This window comes from Xiphophorus couchianus, chromosome 15, assembly GCF_001444195.1.
Source record: "Xiphophorus couchianus chromosome 15, X_couchianus-1.0, whole genome shotgun sequence".
Classification (NCBI taxonomy): Eukaryota; Metazoa; Chordata; class Actinopteri; order Cyprinodontiformes; family Poeciliidae; genus Xiphophorus; species Xiphophorus couchianus.
This window is the reverse complement of record NC_040242.1, coordinates 18,515,473-18,537,892: the sequence shown is the minus strand read 5'-3', so window position 1 is coordinate 18,537,892 and position 22,420 is coordinate 18,515,473. Positions and strand designations below refer to the sequence as shown.

General features: G+C 40.2%; 1 protein-coding gene across 10 annotated transcripts in view; it reads right to left on the bottom strand.

Moving 5' to 3' along the window:
• Nucleotides 1-6,153: 6,153 nt before the first annotated feature.
• The window catches only part of nrxn3b (neurexin 3b), a 397,106-nt gene continuing 380,839 nt past the window's right edge, over nucleotides 6,154-22,420 (bottom strand). For 7 of the 10 annotated variants that reach the window (XM_028040044.1, XM_028040045.1, XM_028040039.1 and 4 more), the window contains one exon: nucleotides 6,154-9,000. In XM_028040044.1, coding sequence (XP_027895845.1) covers nucleotides 8,021-9,000 — 980 coding nt within the window. In that variant the 3' untranslated portion in view covers nucleotides 6,154-8,020. Of the gene's footprint in view, nucleotides 9,001-11,387; nucleotides 11,627-22,420 lie in introns of those variants that run through there. The other 3 variants (XM_028040047.1, XM_028040049.1, XM_028040046.1) reach the window with 2 other exon arrangements.

Genomic DNA, 22,420 nt, shown 5'->3' with positions numbered 1-22,420 from the left:
TTATATGTTATTCCAGCTCTTTTTAAAATATAGAGGGAGGGGGAGGAAAAGAGAAAAATGTTCGACTTCATTACACCAAGAAACTACAGTATGTATTATCCATGCGCTTTTTTATGTGTAGCTAAATGCTATTATGTCAGTACTTAATGTTTGTACATGGAATGTTAATGGCATTCACACACCTCTTAAACGGAGAAAGGTCCTAACATATCTTGAAAGGACACATGTTCAAGTAGCTTTGTTACAAGAAACCCATATGGATGCTAAAGAACATGCAAAATTACAACAGGGTGTTTTCAATCAGGCCTTCTTCTCCTCCTTTTCATCTAGAAGTAGAGGTGTTATAATTCTGATCCGGAAAAATGTACCATTTAAATGTATAGATTGCATTAAAGATACCGGTGGGAGATATATTATTGTGAAGGGTATTATGTTTGGGGAGGAGATTTCCTTTATGAACGTTTACTTTCCCCCTGGCCAACCAGGTAAATTTCTAATGTCTGCTTTTACAAAACTTGTGGAATTGAACATCAAGAATACAATTGTGGGCGGAGATTTTAATTGCCATCTCTCCCCCTTCATTGATAAATCCCCAGCTGGCAAATGTCGTATTTCATCTCAGGCCAAAATGGTCTCGACTCTGTGCGAGGAGTTGGCATATGTTGATGTGTGGAGGACGCAACATATAGCAGATAAGGAATTCACATTTTTCTCCAAAGTACATTCTTGTTATACAAGAATTGATTATTTCTTTGTCCCCAGGCAGTTCCTACCATCAGTCATTTCCAGCTCAATCGGCAACATAATAATATCAGACCATGCGCCTGTGTACATTAAATGTAACATAGGAACTGTGGTCAGTCGATCAAGACGGTGGCACTTTGACTCCTCTATTTTATATGATGGAAAATTTAAAACCTATTTTGCAGAGGAATTCAAACATTTTCTTTCAGTTAATGCAGCATCCACCGATGATCCATCATTACTGTGGGAGACCTCCAAAGCTTATTGCAGAGGCCTCATTACTACTTTTACAAATGGTAAAAGACGCAGGCAAGCAGAACAAAGATTAATTCTGGAATCCAAATTGAAGAAGGCTGAGCAAGTCTATCAAGTTAGACCCACCACGGAGAAACTCAAAGAAATTCAGACTCTCCGCTCAGCACTGAACTGCCTGCTAACAAACGAAGCAGAGAAAAAAATGAGATTTGCAAAACAAAAACTGTACGAACACGGTGACAAGCCTGGGAAATACTTGTCATACGTGATCAAAAAGAAATCAGATTCTCAAAATATATCATTCATTAATGACAGGAATGGCAAACAGCTCAAATGGTATTAATAATACCTTCAAAAAATTTTACGAGAATCTCTACAAATCCCAGGTCTCTATTGACACTACATAGCTAATGAACACCTTTTTTTCCAACTTTAACCTTCCTTGTCTGACAGAAATCCAAAAGTCGACACTAGACAGTCCTATAACTATTAAGGAAGTCACGGAGGCCATTAAAGGTCTTCAGCCTGGAAAAACAGCAGGGCCTGACTTTCTTATTGTAGAATTTTACAAAGAGTTCGTCACTCTACTAGCCGAACCACTGTTGCACATGTTTAACGACTCTTTTCGGAAGGGTCATTTGCCCATGTCATTGAGGGAAGCCAATATATCTCTAATACTTAAAAAAAACAAACCACCGGAAGATTGTGCCTCATACAGGCCAATTTCCTTATTAAATGTAGACTTAAAGATCCTTTCAAAAATATTGGCAAAACGTTTGGAGGTCCTACTCCCAACACTTATCAATGAAGATCAAACTGGCTTTATTAAGGGACGTAGCTCCTTCAATAACATGCGTAGGTTGCTCAACGTGATCCAATTCTTCAATCAAAGTGCAATGCCTGGTCTAGTCGTCTCCCTAGATGCTGAAAAGGCATTTGATCGCGTTGAGTGGTCATATCTCTTCTACACTCTGAGAAAGTTCGGTTTGGGGGAAAATTTTGTCAATTGGATCAGAATACTTTACAGTGAGCCCTGTTCAGCTGTTATTACTAACGGTCTACGATCGGCAAATTTTCAGGTGCGGCGGGGAACGCGCCAAGGCTGCCCCCTCTCGCCCCTGCTTTTTGCTCTAGTTATAGAGCCTCTGGCGGAGGCGGTGCGGACCCATGGGGGGATAGGCGGTCTGACCATTGGAGAGAGACAACACAAGATTACTTTATATGCCGACGATGTGCTCATATTTCTATCTCAGCCTGAGGACTCTATTCCACATCTCATTGAGACCATTAACAGGTTTGGGGATTTTTCGGGTTATAAAATCAATTTCAACAAATCAGAGGTTATGCCACTAGGCACATTAAAACACCAACCATCTATTCCTGCTCCTTTTCCTTTTCCTTTCACTTGGTCCCCAGAAGGATTTTCATACCTGGGAATAAAAATTACCCCCTCATTCGACAAAATGTATAGGGCCAATTTCACTCCCTTATTTGAACGGATCGGGCTGGACCTCGATAGATGGAGGACACTGCCTCTCTCTTGGTTGGGCCGCGTGTCTCTCCTAAAAATGAATGTCCTGCCCAGACTTTTATATCCCATACAAATAATTCCAGTTCTTTTTCTCCGTAAAACAATTAAGGTTCTAAATGGGTGGCTAAGTTCTTTTATATGGGCAGGAAGGAAACCACGCTTAAAAATTTCTACACTGTGCCTCCCGGCCACAGGTGGAGGCCTTGCTCTCCCAGACATACGAAAGTATCAGATCAGTGCCCATATGCGTGCTGCTGCTGATTGGACAGGGGGTCCTGCCTCTCTGTGGCTCGATATAGAAAGCTCTATGTCCAGGTTCCCTTTAAAAAATTTACTTTTTTTGGAAAAAAAAAATATTATAAAAATGTACTGCAGTAACCCCATTACTATTAACACTGTGAGGGCATGGCAAATGGTTCAAAAACTTGAGGACAGGTCCCAAATTATATCACCTCTTACACCTATCTGTGATAATCCCATGTTCCTACCAGGCGCTATGGACTCTGGCTTTAAAATATGGTCAATAAAGGGAATTCGTACACTTTCTGACTTGATGGAAGGTGCTACGTTATTATCATTCTCGCAACTAATGGATAAATATGACATTGGGAGACAGGATTTCTTTCGCTATTTACAAATTAGAGATTTCATACAGAAAAAAACCACACTCGATGTAGACCAAACAATTTCGGTGTGTGAAAAACAGCTATTTTCCCCTATGGTAAGAACTTCAATTAAAATCTTTTACAATTTACTGAAAGAGCACCCCTTATCAAATACATTTCACTTAAAAGAAGTCTGGGAAAGGGAATTGCAGTGGGCAATAGATCAGGAGGGGTGGGACGAGGCTTGGAAGAATGCAAAGTCTTTAAGTATTTGCAATCGGGTTAAGGCCATGCAATTGAAAATCTTACACCGTGCGCACATTTCTCCTTCTCAGCGAAGTAAGTTCAATACAAGCTTCTCGCCATTATGTCTAAAATGTAGAACAGATATTGGTGGTCTTACACATTGTTACTGGTCCTGCAGGGAAATTCAACATTTTTGGTATATAATAAAATGTGAATTAGATAAGATTTTCTCTGTTTGCACAGAATTCAATCCATTGTATTTACTACTTGGTTTAACTGACGCCAGCATTACTGGTAAATGTCAGCGTCAACTCTACAGAATGCTTACTTTTTGTGCAAGAAAATGTGTGGTACTGAATTGGATTTCTGACAAAGCTCCAAGTAAATCACAATGGCTAAATATAGTACTGGACTATATATCTCTGGACTATTTAACGAGCAAACTGCACGATAAAGAAGATAACTTTCATAAAGTTTGGGAGCCTTTTATTTCTTATGTAGGATTTGAAACTTCTGTGCTTCTCTGGAGAGGACTTGTAATTTGAGGAGGACCGAACTGTAAAGACCTGAAATGTTCTGGTGCAGACCATTTGTCTTTCATTGTTTTTCTTGTTTTTTTTCAATTTTCTTTTTTCCCTTCCTTCTTTTCTTTTCGGGGTGTATGTGCATGCATATGTATATACACAGGTATGTAACTATAAGAGCTGGACTGTTCTCTTGTTCTTGTATTGTATTTGTTTATTTGTCAAAACATTGAAAACCAATAAATATAATTATTAAAAAAAAAAAAAGAACACTGGTTTGTAATCTATTAATAAAGTTTGACTGAAATATCTGACTATTTTGTTGACATTCCCTTTAGTGCAGTTCCATCTAATGGATGCATAACGTAACCCCAGCCTCTACTGTACCCTCTATTCTATGCGCCTTATAATGCTGTGTACCTTATATATAAAAAAAGTTTTAAAATAGGCCATTCATTGAAGGTGCGCCTTATAGTGCTGAAAATACGATAATAAAATCTGGAAAATCTTGCCTGCATTCTTATTCACCCCCATTTTCTTTAAATCCACTAAGTAAAATGATGTACCACCAACAATGAATATTGTATGTCCATACATACTCTTGTGACTCTTGTTAAATAGAGTCACACTAGGGGAAAAAAAATATATAGCATATACTCAAAAGGCTATCTCTCATGGAAAACAAGCACTGGATACACCTTAATCACATGTGGTGGTGGGAGTCATGTTGGAAAAAAACAACAAAGAAAACAAACATTGAGAGAAAAAGAGAGAAATATGAGTTTAGTCAAGCTTAATGTAACCATTTACATGCAGATTTGGATGCACCAGCTGGATTTTAGAATAAAAGTTACTGGATATTTGTGGTCCTAATTAAACTGATTAGTGTGACAAATTTAGAGCTGAATCTATGAACATTATTTCTAATTCAACTTGCAAGCTCTGTCAGTTTTCTAAATCCTGCTTGATATTTTGCGTTTGACTCCCATTTGCAATCTAACTGGTTAATACTGATCAAAAAGCAACAAATTGGGATTGTAATAAGCATTCACAAACACTACAAGTAACAGAAAATTGCATTTATAAATGTACCTTCTTCTATTAAGATGGTATTTGCTGGAGTACTGAGAGAAATAATTGGATTTGTGTAGTAGAAAGTGTTTCGCTACACTCCGATTCTCTCCAAACACTCGTTTTTGGCGCGGTAATGATTGGAGCACCACACTGATTCTCCGGCTGTGGAAAACCAAGCTGGTTTTTAACTGCTTGTGTAAAACAAATTAAGAACTGGAACTGCTCTGCTGGAAAACGCCCTACACCTTGAAAGTAGTGGGAGCAATGACGACGCTGAAAGATACTGGAGCATCTTAGAAAACGCTTTAAAAGAGCTAAAAGGGGCAGGGAGGGGAGATATCCACTTGTAACACAAATGACAAACTCCTGTATCGATTTAGCTGCTTCCACAGTTGCCATTATTGTAGCGATACGTCTTGGACCGAGCACCGCCGCTTGTTCAAATTAATATACATTAGCCTCCATCGTACTGACTCAAACAATATAAATCTCTCTTTTTTTTCTTGGAGGAGCAAATATAATTTCTCATTGTAAATGGCTCAGACTAGGGAAAAAGTCCCCTCAGTTGAATGGATCTCCGCCGGCCCCTCCGGCTTCCTTTTCGCCTGTGGCAGGATGAATGAGTTAATATGCAGTCATTGTGTGAGCTGGATATACTCACACATGGTGCACTGATATCCTACATCAATGGGCTATTGCAAGTTAATGACCAGCTCTGCAAAGGCCCATTTGCAAGAAATATGGACAGAGTTAGAAAAAAAAAAAGACAAAGGAAGCAGGGAAAGCAGGTGCTCCTGCGGTCGAGGAGCTCATAACGGAGCGGAGTGGTTGCGGGCATTCTCATTTGGCCGTGTGATCTCTCACAAAGTCTCAGCTCAAGCTGAAAGCCATTCCTAGCACGTTGCAAAGACTTCGGACCCTCAGAATTCTCTTGTTGCTTGAGAATGTGCATGTGGATTTGCATAATCGTCTGTAGGTAAATGACAGTTCTGAGCTGCTCTGCGCTTTGTCTGAATAGAAATGGTAGCACTTTTAGGGTATAAAAGGAAATCGGCGAAGCAACGGCAAACAGGATGAGTCTTTGGCATCCATCTTGTTGCGGCGCCGCCTCCTGCTTTCATAGCGTGAGGTGAACGATTGAGTGACAGACACCCACAGCTGAACATCCAAAACATTTGGGAACATTTTCTTTTTTATTTCTGGGAATTGTTTGAAGTCAAGGGAGCAGAAGACAATAATTAACTGGTTTAAAAAGCCAAGTACCAACACACACACACACACGCACACACACACACACACACACACACACAAAAAAACTATGAAAAAGAAAAATACACACTGATTTGCATGTCAACGAATGACAGCTAATTTCTTCAATAAATAAAGACATAAAAAACATTGAATTCCTGGAACATAATGTCATATAAATGAGACGTGAAATTAACTATACAACTGAAAAAAAGAGCGAAAAAAGCAAATTGACAAGTTGAGCGGACAAGACAGTAACGTCACAGTAAAAATGAAATCAAAAAACAAAGAAAGTCAGTAAGGTGCCAGCACAGATCTCCAAATCCGCCAATAATCAGTCTTTATTATCTTATACTGGTATTTTTTTTGTTTTAGATTTCCAATAAAAAAATAAATAACATGATGAAAACATAATTTCAGAAGAAGACCCTCGCTGAGATCCGAGGGTTGGTGTAGACGGCGTCAGATGGTTGAATTTTCATGCGACTGAAGAGAAACGCCATCCGGAGAGACTAGACTTCCTGTCTCTCCAGACTACTTCCTGTGGACATCCATTATTCACTCCAGGGCAAACAAATAACAATAGAAAAAACACGTTGCTACAGCAAAAAAAATTAAATTAAGTCTAGTCAAATGTACAACTGTCTGGACATCAGGAGGACAAAAGAAAACAAAACCTACAGAAAATTGCCCTTTTCTGTACAGTAATGAGTCACCAAGCACACTGGCTAGCTGTAAGAAAGTATGTAAACATTTTTTGTTTTTGACACAGTTTTCAGTGAAAACTGAAGAAAGAAAATTTACTTGGTCACACTGCGGTAAGTTTTTAAATCTACGTTTTACTTTTACCAAACTTTGACCGTGACAGTTACACTGTTTGCAGACACAAAGTATGTTTTATTTTAACACAGCAGGTCAGTTAAAAATGTAAAATAAAGGGAAAATATGTCAGATTTTTTTATACTAAAAATCAAATTTGAATAAATTACAATATATTTACCTTCTTTGAAAGCTTAACTTGCTCCTGCAAGATTGAGGACCATCTAAAATTTGGTTGCCAAGAGAGCAAAAAAATTTGATACACGACTAGCGGCGACTGACACTGACTAGTCAACCCCAACTGGCCATTAGTTTCTTTGACAACAGACAGAAAATCATTCATCTTAATAAATAGATACACAAGTAAAGGGATAAATGAAAACAACCGATAAAAAAAAGACTTTTAAACACATTTATACGTTACCTCATGTCGCGTCCATGACGGCTACATTTAATGAACCATTTGAATAGCAAGAAAAGAAAAAGAAAAATAGTGTTTTGACTTCCAACTTTCCCCAACAATCATGATTTCTTGAGGTCCCTCACTTACACAGATGCCAGCACCACATCACATACACCTCACATGCATGCTCAGAATGGCCAAAATGACAGTGATCGTATTTTACAGGGTTACAATGGACGGGGGGCTCAGTAGAACTCCAAGGATTACACACCTCTTCACAGTCACTTGGGGTTGTGTCGGGGTGTTCGAGTGATAATTCACACCGTCGAATGTCTCCAGCGGGAACTTTTCAAATCGTCCCGATGGAGTCGTACTGCATCGTCTCTTTGTAACGCTTACAATAGTAAGTGAGCTCCCGTGAGCTGAAGTTCGTCTGTAAGCGACTCCGTGAGTCTAGAGTTCTCAAGAAAATGTGTTCTTTTTAAATCACAGTTGCCAATATGGTACTGTCAAAATGTTTTTTAGCTTTGTTCCAAACAGTTTATTCAGGTGTTGTGAAATGATTCGATTTCTATACATAATATTCCTTATCCTTGTCTTTCGGTCTCTTGCTACTGCCGCTGCCTTTAGCGCTGCCACTGGGCGTTTTATCCTTCACCACAGCGCCATTGGTTTGCGCAGAGTTGCTGATGTAGTTGCGCGTTTCATCCACCTGGTAGGAACCCTCGTCCCTGTTTCTGTACTTGTACATAGCGTAGAGGAGGATGAGGATGCAGAGGGCGGCGGCTGACACAATGCCCACCACCATGCCCGTGGTACTGCTGGATTCACGGATCACCTCCGAGGCTCCGGGCGGCACGCGCCTCACCACGCCGGGCACTGTGGGCAAGGCGGCGGGTACTGTGCGCAGCATGGGTGAGGTGATGAAGGGGCCCCTTGGCTTGGTGCCGTCCACATCGAAGGATGTCGGCCGGGGCAGCAGGACTGGCATGTCTGGCTGCAGAGGTTTGACCTCGCGATTGTCCATTTTCCCTGCAGGCAGCTTGGGTGGCATGTCCGAGGGAACCGCCGCCGCCGGAGTGCCCCGGATGTCCGGCAGAGGCGAGGCGGGTGTAGTCCTGCCTGCCTCTGAGGCCTTGCTAGGCCTCAAGTCCTTGGGTTCCCACTTGGGCACGAGAGCTTTGTAGCCGCCTTCATAAGCCGATGTGGTCAAGATCTTATCTGTTACCAGGGAGAAGGTGGTGTAAAAATCTTCATCGTCAGTCGGGGGCAGGCTAGAGTCGAAAGCTTCGCCAGAGCCAAACCCCGAAATCACCATGCCATCATCATCATCATCACCACCATCATCACCACCATCACAATCATCGCTGCCTCGGTCCGACAAGCAAGGTACCCCCGCCTCAGTGGCCATGGCCAAGGATTCTTTGGTGGTGTCGATAATGGTGAGGACGGGGCGGAGGGTCGGGGGGAGGGGGATGAAGGGTGAACGGGTGGATACAGAAGGGATGTCTATGGGGTCCTCAACTAGCACGGGGACGACTAGCTCCCCTCCTGCAAAGCGGAAACAGAGAGAAAGAAGTCAGGGGGATAGAAAGGTTCCCACCACCAAAGCAAGAAGCAAGTCAAACACACACACACCAAAAAAAAAAAACAAACAAACAAAAAGAGAAAACTGAAAAATGCAAGAAGCAAAGCTCGATATGAAACAAAGAAAACCAAAAATTAAATGATGAAAGAATAGAAACACTGTACCAGTGCAAAACCAATGAAACTCAGAACCAAACAAGACCAAAACTGAAAAGGAACAAAAGAAACAGAAAAACAGCCATAAATAAAGTTTACATTGCATCAAAAGGCTTTGAGGGATGCACAAGGGTGAGCCACATCAAACTGATACCTCATTTTAACTCCTAGATCTCCTTTACATTCAAACCGCAACAGAACCTTTGTTCTGAGATTCATGCTGACCCGTTTTCTTATGCGGTGAGCTATAATTGCTACCTTTACATGATTCTGTCAGCAGTTACTTAAATGGGCTGTTTTATTATTGCTTGAGTGTTGACATCAAAAGGTGGACTGTTGAGTATAGAAAGAAGTCATACTACAATCTGGTTGTAATAGATTGTATGTTGGATGTTATTGGGCCTAAACCAAAGTCAAAAAAAGCTTTAGCAAAAAAGAACTGCTCTGTAAATTCTAGGATTTTCACGTACAATTTCTAACCTCAAGATTTCATTCCCGCACACAACAGAGTCAGATTCTTGTTTATTGATTCATGAAGAAATGGAAATAGAAAAGTTTTTAATGCATGTAAAATGTGAATCTCAAACATTTAGAAGGGATCTACCTTCATCTTAGAGTGGCTTTAAGATAAAATAAGTTAAACTTGTCTGGTGTTTTTGTGTTGTATTTTTACAGTTCTACAGATTGTTCCATGTTTGGACAGTGTTGAATAGGTATACTGTTTGTATACTGTTTACAAAGATTTGTATGATCTTTGTGTTGTATTTTGGAGTGTCGTACGGGGTTTGTACACACAGGGTTGGTACTGTATTTCAGATTGGAATTGACTAAACTTGTGTGAGAAATTACCAGGCTAGGTATCAGTTAGCTTGTGGAGTCCTGGGAAGGGTCTGTATGATAGTTGTACAATCTTGTTTTCTTTTAAATAACATATGGCGATGGATAGTGTGTAGAGATTGTACAGTGAACAGCTTTAGAGAAGGTTTTTTTAAGCTGCCAATATGTTCTTTGAGTGGTGTTGGGCTGCATTTGCACAGGTTTGGTGCAATGTTTGAGCCTTCTCGGCTTGTTGTTTACCCATCTTTGTGTATTTGGATTTCCTTTTTAGCCCTTGACTAAACTCAAGATTTCCTTTTTAGCCCTTCCTTTTTAGCCCTATGTTTTTCTGGCTTATCCTGTCTTACTTTGGAGTGGTTAGTAGAACCACTCCAAAGTAAGACAGGATAATCTAGTTGCCTTGGCTTCAGTGGGCTCCCCTAGTTGTCCTAGCCTCTTGCCTTTTGACCCTACAGTTACCACAATGGCACCGGGTATTTCAGCGACACCTGAATGTTTCCTGACTTGGTGTGACTTGTTTTAACAACTTGTGCTCCCCATTTTGGCATATAAACCAGAAAAATTAATTCCTTCCCCATAATTGTCTATTTCTAATACACAAATTTACCAACAGGGCGCTACTACAAAGAGTCTGAAACATTCAGATGTCAATTGAAACTGCATTTCGTTCTGCCAAAGTGGCTTGTTTGTACATTGCAAAGGCTCACAAACGGCACTATAAAGAGATGCAAACCTTTTGGAACAATAAAGAAAATCAGAATGGAAGTGAAAACAAAAGAAACAATAAAATAACAAAATAGTAATTAAGGCATTGCAAAAAAGACTGGAATTAGAGCAAACATTGTACTAAAAGAAAGAATAAAACATTCACAAAGTAAAGCCACAGATAGAGCTAGTCAGATAAAGGATTAGTAGTAGGTAAGAAGGAAAACAGGTAAAGAAAACCAAAAGTCAGCTTGGAAAATCATAAAAGCCTACAAAAGAAGGAAGAAAGCATACCATCGGCTTTTTTCAACTTACATCAACAAATTGCCCGCATGATTTTGGCAGGAAGAAAACAAAATTTACAAAAAAAAGTTGTGTAAGAATGCCTTCGGACAGGTTAGATTCTCTTTAACAGCTTCTGGTTACGTAGTATATTATTCTCTGTTTAGACAGGATGGTATAGGGAGGCAACAACACATACATCCACACACATGACATGAAAATAATCTTTGCCATTCTGCTCTTTTTTTTTTCCTTTCCATTTTTAAAATTTATTCCGTCTTATAAAAAAGAAAAACTGTACATTTATGACTCCTACTTTTATCGTTAAATCTTGGTAAATATCTACAGCCTGATCAGACGACTCTAGCTTCTTTTTTTTTTTCTGCTTCTTTTTGCTCAACATTTACTTGTTCATCAGTTGTGAACAAAATGAACTGTACATATCTTAAGAGTCTCTACATAAAGGGTTTGGGAGGAGGGAGCGTGAGACGGGGTGGGACCTATGAACATACTAGGAAGGAAATGACATAGATGGGGGTGAACGTGTACATCAGTTGCCATGTCCATGTAAAGGCGGCACGAAGCGGTCGGGCGGCATTAGAGCTTTTGGCTGTAAGGAAGGGATGGGGATATACAAACAATGAGCATATACATGCCCATCTACAAAAGAGAACAGCACTCTCAACACTGACAGTTTTACAAACCCTAAGCTGCAACTTCTTTGCCATGCACAAAAATATTTGACATTTATTGATTTCGATCCCAAATTCCAAATTAGAGATAGCTACTCAAGAACAGGTGAATGTTAAAGATAAGCACATAAACAGTTTGGAAGAACTTTTTCAGTAACAGTGGCAGGAGGTTTGGGGGGAGTCTACTTTGGAGGTGGCTTCTCTTTTTTCTCCATGAAAGCGTCAATTTGAAACTCAAATAAAGGCGCAACAATTTGAAACCCAATGTTAAAAACCGGAAACAGGAAGAACTTCATAGGGAAAAGAGGAAGCGTTATTCTAATATAAGGGACAATTGGAGACTTTTTGAAGTGAGGTTCTGTTTTATGGATGTGAGGAGTTAATGTCTTATCTACAGTAGATGACTGTTTTGGCATCTTCATTTTGGATGAATACAGAGTGAAGCTAACGGCCAGTCTGACATGGGCCAAGACCAAAGTGAACAACTCCAATAAAAAAATAAAATGAAATACTCTCAGCACTTTCCATTTACCTTGTGATTCCATTTACCTTCAAACTGTTGTCATGTTTTTCTAGCGAACGTTAAGATATATTTAACTATATGATCTCTTAGGTCTCTTTAGTCGTGCAGCTAAATGAAGTTAAAAAAAATTATCACAATATTCCTTAAAAGAGATAAATTTAGGAATAAGTTAGCCAAAATTAGGCTCAACTTCAACCACTAGATGGCAGCACAGAGTTTTGAATAAGGTCCTACATTTGTGTGGGATAAGCATAACCCGACTGTGGAACAGCAGATCGTCTGGGCTAAGACTAAATAATTTGAGATTAATTCACGACAATAGTAACATAGGATTAAGTTTAAGTACCCAGTAATATCAAAATAAGTCTGAAGGACACATGTCAGTAGAATCTTTAGATTTTGGTACTAAATAACTTTTAGAAACTATTTAAGTTATTTAGAGAGTTCCTAAGTGTCCACTTAGAAACTTGTTTCTCAATATTAGAGAAAAAAGGGAATCTTGCACAGACTGGTCAGCTCAGGGAGTAAGTAGAGACCTCCAGTACCAACCAGTAAGATCTCTTCATGATGAGTTTTAAAGTTTGTTCCCAAAACCTTTCATCTCCTCACTAATGGCTGCTGCCAGGGGGAGGAAACATCCCAAGGTCTCAGCTAACCAATCAGAAACAGCCAATTGAGATAGCCAATGAAAAATTAACTCTATGATTTCCTTCGGCATGTTTTTAGAAACAGAAAGAGAAAAAAAAATCATGATAGTATCTTTCTAAATTTATGAAAAAAAGACAAAAGACATAATGAAAATAAAACTGAGCATAACAACCGATGAGGTCATTGGGGGAAACCACCTGCAAAGATATTTTGACGCATTAAGAAACACAGTTGTTGTAGGTTATAGGTCAAAATAAAGTGATTGTGTGCATGTGATTATGATTTAAAAGTCAATAACATAAACCACTGTGACTCTTTTGTAGATTAAAGTTATTTTAAGAAAGATAATTGTCCACTTTGGTCTTGCCCTCTCTTTGGTTCGCTGCTAGCTTCGGCTTCCAGGAGCAACTAAACCTGGATCTATTCTAAATGAAGGCGACAAGAAATGCATCCACAGAAGAAAAGACACTAAAGGCTCAACCTTTTGACAGAACCCCACTTTAAAACATCCTGAACTGCCCCTTTCAGGAAGAAAAGAAAAATCATCAAAACATCAGCAGTTCTCATGAAATTAGCTGAAAAGTTTAAAAATCTGACATTATCAGAAAAAAAGGAACAGTTTTGCATATATGTGCTTTGACATATATGCACAAAAAAGACAAGAAGCAAGCAAGAAACAAAGAAAGAAAGGCATTGAATTTCTCACACTATCAAAGATGAACAACCAGAAAGCACACACTGAGGCAGACAAAGAGAGGGGGGGACAGCTTATAGGTAAAATGTCACCACCTTCATATAACTAATAATAATACGCTTATTATTAGTTACTTCGTTACATTTCTCTTGTTAGTATTTTTAAACACGGGACAGGGCGTGCAGTCTGGATGTACGTCAGAGAAAGAGGGGGGGGGAAACAAATGGGTTCTTTCGTTTGATTCTTTGGATTTCGTAGTTCCACTGTAAGAAGTTGGGTTAATGCATGCTTTAAGTAAGTTGCATTTAGGGAGAGTAAGATACAATAACAAATACAACAAGCTAGGGGGGATGAAGAGGAGGGCCTACGGTCAGTAAAGGGCACTGCCATCAAGGGCTGTGGGATATTTTCTCAAGCAAAAACCATTCATTAGTGGTTAAGGGGGAGAGAAGGTGCATTATGGGTGATGTATAACCAACATTAAATGGCATTTAAGCCCACCACATCCGCCAATTAATCAAGAGGTGGAGCACAGCGGTAATTAATGAGCTCCCTTTTTTTTTTTAGTAAAATGATTTGATGCTTTGTGTTGCGTGCATAACCAACAGCCTTTGTTTGACAGCTAAACATCTGGAGTTCCACAAGAGGGCGCCGGGCGGCGGGTTTATTCACGCCTCCGGGAAGAGACGCGCGCATTCGTCTTCACATATCAGCTTGGGGTTCCTGGAAAAGAACGGCAGCGCTGCTCATCTAGCATTAAAAAAACCCAAAACTCCAGGAACGTATCGGAGTGAATTTGTGGTCTGTCGTCGCTGCGATGATATTCCAATAACATAAACTTGGATGAACAACTGCAGCTGATTCCGTCTCATGGCCTTATTTATCCAGCACTTCCCTGCTTGTTTGCTTCCTTTCACTCGCTGCTTGGCAATCGGCTCTCGGCAACTGTTAGCTTTTACTCTGTATCAACAAAACGCTTGGATGAGGGGTGGAGTGGGCGGGTGGTGCGGTTAGGGGGTCTCCAGTAAAAGGCAGTGCAGAAGACCTTGATGTTTGGTAAACACTTTAATCCTGTGTAAGCTCCTGCACAAGCAGCGGTCGTCTTGCTGCGTATCTGAGGCAGACAAATTACAATGCTAATAAGTTTGCTCAACCAGATTGTGTTTGTTTCCCAAACTTTGCCTGATGGATGAGGATTTTTCATTTTTTATTACGAGGCTTTTTTAGCTCTTAATTATCCCCTGCGCCACCCTCCACCTGGACCTGCTGCCACTTACTCAGTTGTTTCTTCCCATTTAACTAAAACATATTCAGGACCTTTGAAGAAACAGCAGGTGCTTCTGACTAAGCTACTTGACTTATGAACGTAACTGTGACACTGAACTTAAATGACTAAACATTTCATTATTATTCATAAAAAAATACAAATTAACATTGCTGTAGATTTGTTTTCTTTTTGTAATTATTCCAATTTTCTCCAGATTTTTACATCAAATGCCAAACTGTATGAGTTTGGCATTTTGATAGAAATAAATGCTTTTTTAAAATTTTCCCATTTAATCATAAACATTTCAATAATCCTAGATATTTATTTACTTTATGTATAAACTTTCCAACTTTATTTAACTGATCACAAGTAGAAATATTCATTAAGATACACATTTATATTCTCCATTTATTCTGTTTGGCCTTAAAAGTTAAAAGCTTGATCAATTATTGGTTGTGTTGCTGTGCAGGTTGACTGATCTTATCTTAGGGTCTATTTGATGGGATAATAATTAGACATGGAATATTTAAACTGAAACTGAAGTAACTTTTAATTAGTTTTAAAGATTAATTTTGGTATTCAGTTATTGTATTTAATGCATAAGTCTTTGCTTGTCATGTGTGATACTTAGGACCCTTAGTTTCTGCTGGATATGTTCCTACCGTTTTCTTAAAAAACAACTTAACTTGCTCGATCTGATTGGCTACATCAGCAGCTTCAGGGCTCCAGACACAGAAAACTCAGAGCAACACTTTTTCCTACACTTTCCACCTCTCCTCTCCCTCTTTTCTCTGCCCAGCTTGATCAGCCTGTCTATCCGCTGTTTGCTGAGGTTTCCGGATGGAGATGAATCCCGGCGTTGTGCAAGGGATTTTGACAATGCAGCGCGGCGAAAGCGGGCCGCTGAACTGAGTCAATGAGATTTTGATGTGGCAAGATGTGGAGGAGACAAGTGGTTCTGGGCCCTGAAATCCCATTATGACGCATCCATTGTACCTCGAACCCTGCTGTAGCAGATTCTTTCACCTACACCGAGGTGCCGAACTGATTACCAGGGAGCCATCGGCTCACACTCAGAGTCATGACAGGGATTGTGCCGGTGTGCTGAGCTTCCCCAAAAACTTGCTCCTCGAAAGCCTTCTGCCTCATTTAAATATCTTATCTCGTCCCTGCATGCTACGCTTCAGCCAATAGACGCCTAAATTGCCACCGATGGTCATTCATTCCAATCTCTAAAAGCTTGCTCTGACGAGTGAAGACCCAGTTTCAGGAATGGAAGAGCCACCCAACGACTCTGTTCCGGAGCTTCCAGAAGGTCCTAATCTGTCATCCTGTGGCTGGCAGCCTGCTGGTGCATTGAATTGGTGTCTCCGGCGGGCGTGGCGACTCACCCCCCCCCGTCAGCCGCTCCATTTGCTGCACAGCCATTAGTCCGCGCCCCTGCGCTCGGCGGACATGTGTCAGCTGGATAACCTTTAAACTGATCTCAGCTCGGCGTCGAAGTGACAGCCAACCCAGCGGGCCGTAACCAAGGCCAGAGTCGTCGCCACGAGGAAACCCACTGATGCATCCCTATCATACCTCATCCTCTACCTCTTCGCTCTCACTCTTCACAGGCGGTAATGGGAAGATCCTTGCCTTTCCGTCTAAGCAGTGGTGTGAGTAATAGACCCCAAATGTTACCCATCCAAAGCCGACGAGATGAGGAGACGTTTATGCTTATATCACTCTTATTTATGTGTTCCATCTGTTTGATCCGTGTTCCACTTGATCAAAGGGTGAGGGTAATGGTGCCTGCAGGACCATTTATGGCCTGTTTGTTAAAAACACTGTCTCTTTAATGATGGGCTTGACTTGCGCACGGATAGTGAGTCCCCCTGGAGGAAAATTACATCTATGTGTTTTAAATAAAAGAGCGAAACAGCCTACTTTTGCATGTTTATATTGAGACTTGAGCCAGGAAGAAGTAGAAACTGAGTCGATCTAGGCGGAACGCCACATCCTTGGCGACACCACAATCACAAATCAGCGCTGGATTTTGAATTTTGATTTGATCGACAAGCTAAAATATCACCAATGCTCACACTAATGACATATTTCCATTTCTTTTTCATCTCTAAAGATGATCTTTTCATTTCAGTTAATGCCTTTGATGGAGCTCTACCCTGTTGCCTCATTTAATATGCATGGAACCAGGCAAATGCAAATCAGCTCTGCCACTACTTCCACCAATTTGCCTGTAGCTGCTCATACTGGACTTGTGAGGACGCTTATGCTTCTTTGGCCACATTATTGAACAGCTAATGAAGTGTCGCTGATGTTAGATAAACTTTATCCCCCATTACTAGCTCTTGACAAGTCCCAGCCTGACAGATGGCATACTGGGTTGCTACATAAAAAACCCTGGCTGTTCCTAAGATGCGCATCAGTGACTGATTCTGGAACAGCCAGGCTGCTTGTATTGTTCATAAGGAATCAAATATTGGTTTTAATTAGGAGCTAAAAACTCTAAACTAGCTTGAAGTCAGTCATTTGAAAGAAAAACAAAAGAAATATTAGCATGACATTTTTTTTTTAGTTTTGCAAACAGTATTTTGTGCACAGTTCTCAACCGCCGTGCTTGACAGTATGGAGTGAGGTGTGAGTTGATGTGGCGAGTTCTGTTTTCTGTACTTCATCCAAAGCCGAACAGTCCACGTGGTTACAACGGTGTCCCAGCTCCTTGTGGTTTTACCATTTGACAGTCTTACTGTTAACATAGTGATTTAGTTAAGAATTGTACAAATGCACACAATTCCTCAATGCGTCAGATTAACTTTCTTCAAAAATATTTATGTCTCCTATGGATACAAAAAGCCGGATCAGCAACGGAAGCAGACTAGTTTAAGCGAAATATGCTGTCTGAGTGGATTTCTACTTAAAACATGGCAACAAACTTCTGACTAACCACACAGAGCTCTGTCGAAACAGTTGGCCGCTGGTCTGGTGTCGAGTTTGGTAGGAGTCACAGGGGAGTCATTGGTAGGCGGATGCTTCTATGCGAACAACAAGACACAATTTTTGTTCCTGGTCTACATCAATGAGAACCAATTTCAGTACTTTAGAAGAAGTATGTTGGGGTTGTTAATCCAAACAAGGACATTATTCTAAAGCATTTCACAGCTACATCTACATTTGTTGGGAGATTGGTGTCTGTTTTAAATATTCCATACTTGTAGATAATGTTTCTCTGTGACATTATGAACTTCAAATGGTTTAGAAGTGGCCTAACTCCTCCCAAATTGATGCACAGCAACTATTTCTTATTTAAAGTAATTGCTGATATCTTTCCACCATCGTCCTTTGACATTGTGCTTCCTTTTTGCAACCCTCCCTCAACACTTTTGATTGCACTGTCATGAGCTTCCACATTTAATATGCTAACATAGGCGTTTAGAGTTTGAGATGTAGAACTTTGTTTTATCAGTTTTTCTGAACTTTGTCAGTCTAATGTTTTGGCAACTACTTTCCACCTCCACCTGATGCCTCTTTATGTCATGGACTTTAAATAGTTTAAAAAGGACTGCATACCCCTTCTCAGATTGATGGGCAGCGACAATTGCTGCTTCAGGGATGCCCCTATGTGGTCCAGACTACCAAACAAAGAGAGCTGCTTCCACAGTGATGCTCAAATTTGCTGTTTTGGAAGCATCCAAGTGTCTTTGCCAAGTTTCTATATAATTTCCTATGACTGACTCCTTTTAAACCGGTCGGGTGCTTCATCTCATAATAAGTCTGTCACTTTATTGATAGCATAGGAATAAACACGTTTAGATTCAAAAATATAACTAAAACTCAAAAGTTGGGGCTCACTTTTACATATTCCAAAATCTGTCTCAGTTTCTGGCGTGACGTCTACCGTTGCCGTGATATTTTGACAAGCCGAATCAGAATTGAAACTAATAACAGTGACGACGGCTCTGATCCTTTTAGGAATTCCTAGAGTCTTGCCGAGCTGTCGCCCCGATTCAACTCCTGGGAAACTGTTGATACAAAAGCAATAAAGACTTGATTAATGTTATCAACATGCCCTCTCCTCACCTCTTCAGAGCAGGTGGGAAAAAGAACCTCTCTTTTTTTTAATTTAATTTTGCTTATTATGGGCTGCAACAACAACAAAATTAATATCTTTAACAGGGACTCTGTACCTACCAATCAAACATTAGGGGTTTCTATTTGTAGATTTATGAGTCATTTGCATTAATTGCAATCATGCAGTTATGTATTAACCACAAAATTGCTCTGACTACATGGTAATGAGCCGCCACGCAGTTAATCGGTGGAAAACGAAACCAGAATCGACTTTTTTTTCTTTTCTCTAAACTTATGTTTCTCCAATAATTTCATTACAGTTTGACACCTCTAACATGTTGCTAGGTAAATGTGCACAGAGGACTTTCACTGCAGTCCTTGTTTGCTCTCTCTCTCTCATGTGGAACTCCCGGTGGGGCGGGTAAAGTACGGGGGCAAAGGGGTTAGGTTTAACAGATTTGTTTTTTAAACAGACGACACGAGCACAAGACGAAGAGCAGACAAGACAGGCTGTTTTGGCAGACGGAGCAAAACACACAACAGGAGACGCCTCGGGATGCTACGGGTTACGTTGGCGGGGCTCGGACCTGCCGCCGCCGCCGCCGCAGCCCCCAGCATGCACACTGACACGTAGCCGAAGCCAGGTGGGGGGAGGGTAGAGGGTAGAGGGGGAGTTAGCCTGGGATTTATGGGTGGAAAGACAGCAGTACAAAATATGGATGCCAATCATGTCCATGCAGAAGCAGAAGGGGTGACGATTAGGGCGCAGCGGGGAGGTACTGACAGCAGTTAGTCTGGGTCGAAGCATGCCACAAATGCCTTCTACTTGGAGCAACAGATAGAATAGAAAAACAGATATACTTTGTGGCAATAAAAGTCTTTTTATGCCATCTGCATTCAAACAGACATGTATATGCAGAGAGGTTGACTCAGAATGGAGGGAAAAGAAGGGGTTAACACTCAGAAAGGGTGAAGAGAAGGTGTACGTGGTTGGGGGAAGGGGGCGAGGGGAGGTCAGTCTTTCACACACGACTTTCTCAAGACAGTATGGGGTTGTCGGCACGAAGACCCAAAACAAACCAGAAAATGATGGCAAGAAAAGATTTTTGTTGCCGTTCGTTTCCCTGCGTTGTGCTGAAAATGAGGTCAGGGGATGTTTCTGTCGGAGCCACACGGCACAAAGTTGATGATGGGGGGGAGTAAGAGGGGAAGGAGGGCGAGGGGAGGAGTTTGAATTTGAGTTTAGTTTTTTTTTCCCAACCACCAAAAGTTCATGCGGCACGAGATGAGGCAAAAACATGGGAGGAGCGGCTCTAGCCTTGCTTGGAGGATGGTCGACGGATGGCGATGACGATGATGGCGATGATGTCAAAATCAGTACAACACGATAAACAAAAGAATGAAATAAAATGATAATAAAAAATATCACATCACTCTACCCACCTTGGCACCCCCAAAGATTAATAACAAACACACCAAAAACAAAAAAAAAAAGTTGAAATCTTATACAAACCCAGCTCATGTTCACATGTGCACCACAGAAAACAAACAAAAACAATGTGACAGAACAGAACGGACAGCAGGTCATGCAGCTGGAGGTGGAGTGAGGAATGAGGGGATGAATTTCTGTGTCAACATGGTGGAATGCACGGTTGGTATGGGTGTGTCTATGTTGCCACTATATGAGGGGGCGTACCGTGTTCTACAGAGATAAAAAAAAAAGCTTGCACTTTGACCTTTTGAGAACACTTGGGTTTGATGTTTTAAGAAAAGAAACGCTTGCAGTGTTCTAGTGAAAGTATTCACACTGCTGGAGCCTTTTTGGGTTTTGCAACATTTCAGTCACAAACTTCACAGTTTGTGGTGAATTATTGTGAAGTGGAAGAAAATTAAAAAAATATATATTATATGAATAAGACCTGAAAAACGAGGCGTTTTTGTAATCAGCTCCTATGACTCTTCCAATCAACTCTGACCAGGTTCTCTGTGCCTGCTGAGGAAACGCATTCCCATAGCATGATGCTGCCACCAACATGCTTCACAGTGATGTGGATTCATGATGTTTCAATTTCGGCTGCAGGTTTACCTTTCTGTTTTCGGAAGACGCTCTGTGACATATTGAAACGCTTAGGATGTTATTTTCTACCCTCAACCTGTTTTACAGTTTTTTACCTAAAGTTGGTTGATTCTCGTTCTTTATGATGCTGTTTGTTCACTGCAGTTCTCCAACAAAAACTCTAGAAGGCACTAGGGAGGCCCCAGAAAATTGGGGAAAGATGGTAAAAAAAATGCATAAACTAAAGAATTTAATCTAATAATATTTTAAATGTACATGTTAAGTATATTTGCTTCATCATAAAATCTCATCTTTTTCAATAATTATTCTAAAAAATAATAATGGCTGCCAGTTTAATTTCGGGGGCCATGGCATGGAGAAGCTTAGGAGCCCCTGCTCTAAGGCAAGCGTCAAACTTGGGGCCTGGGGGCCAAATCCGGCCCGTAGGAGTAAATAATATGGCCCTCTAGGCTCGAGAGAACTTGTAAACAGTTGTGTGTTTAAATATTGTTTCATCTATCAAATCAAAGATGTTTTTCTACATACTGCCAAATGACATTAATTTAAAAAGATGTTTAATATTTAACAATTTGTTAATAGGTTTTATTGTACCTATTCTGCGACAACCTTTGAAATGAAATGTAATTTGACACCGTGTCTCTAAGGTCTTCACAGAAAAGCTGGATTTATACCCAGATTAAATTAAACACAGGAGGATTCTTTAGTAATTCAATGACTTATGAAGGCTGTTTATTTTTGTTAGAGCAAAGGGAGCTGAATATAAAAACACGCCATACTTTTCAGATTTTTCCAAAAGTAAACTTGAAATCAGCCTCGCATGCAAGCACTACTTTGTGTTGCTGCATCATAAAATCCCAATAAAACACATTAAAATCAGGGCTGCAATTATAATAACAATTATTTTTATTATCAATTAATCTATCAATTGTTCTGATTAATCAATTAATCAGATACATTTTTTTGCCACATTCTGCAGCTTCTTAATTTAAGCCTTTTTATACAATATTAGAAATAATTTAAAAGATACAAATAAATAATTCCATTCCTTTTTTTTTAAATAAGAAAATAAACATTTTATTGGCTGAATGTGATAACAGTATTCTTTTATCTGCAGCGGAGAAATACTTGTAACAACGTGTGAAAAACTCAGTCAGCCTTTTCTCCTTGACTTAACATCAACACAGAGTAGAGATAATCTGTCCATTTATTTTTGGATAGCAAAAGGCGCCTAAGAGGTTTTACAGAGTTTAAACCAGGTGAAGTTAAAACTGCCACTAGAGGAGCTTTGGGCAACAAAATATTTACAGAGAAAGAAGGTTTTTTCCAACTTAAATAAAAGATTTATCCACTTATTCAATAGTTTTGGCTTAATTATTATTCTTATTTTGGTGTTCTTTCAACAATTGGCATTTTTTGAGTCTGTATAGTTAAT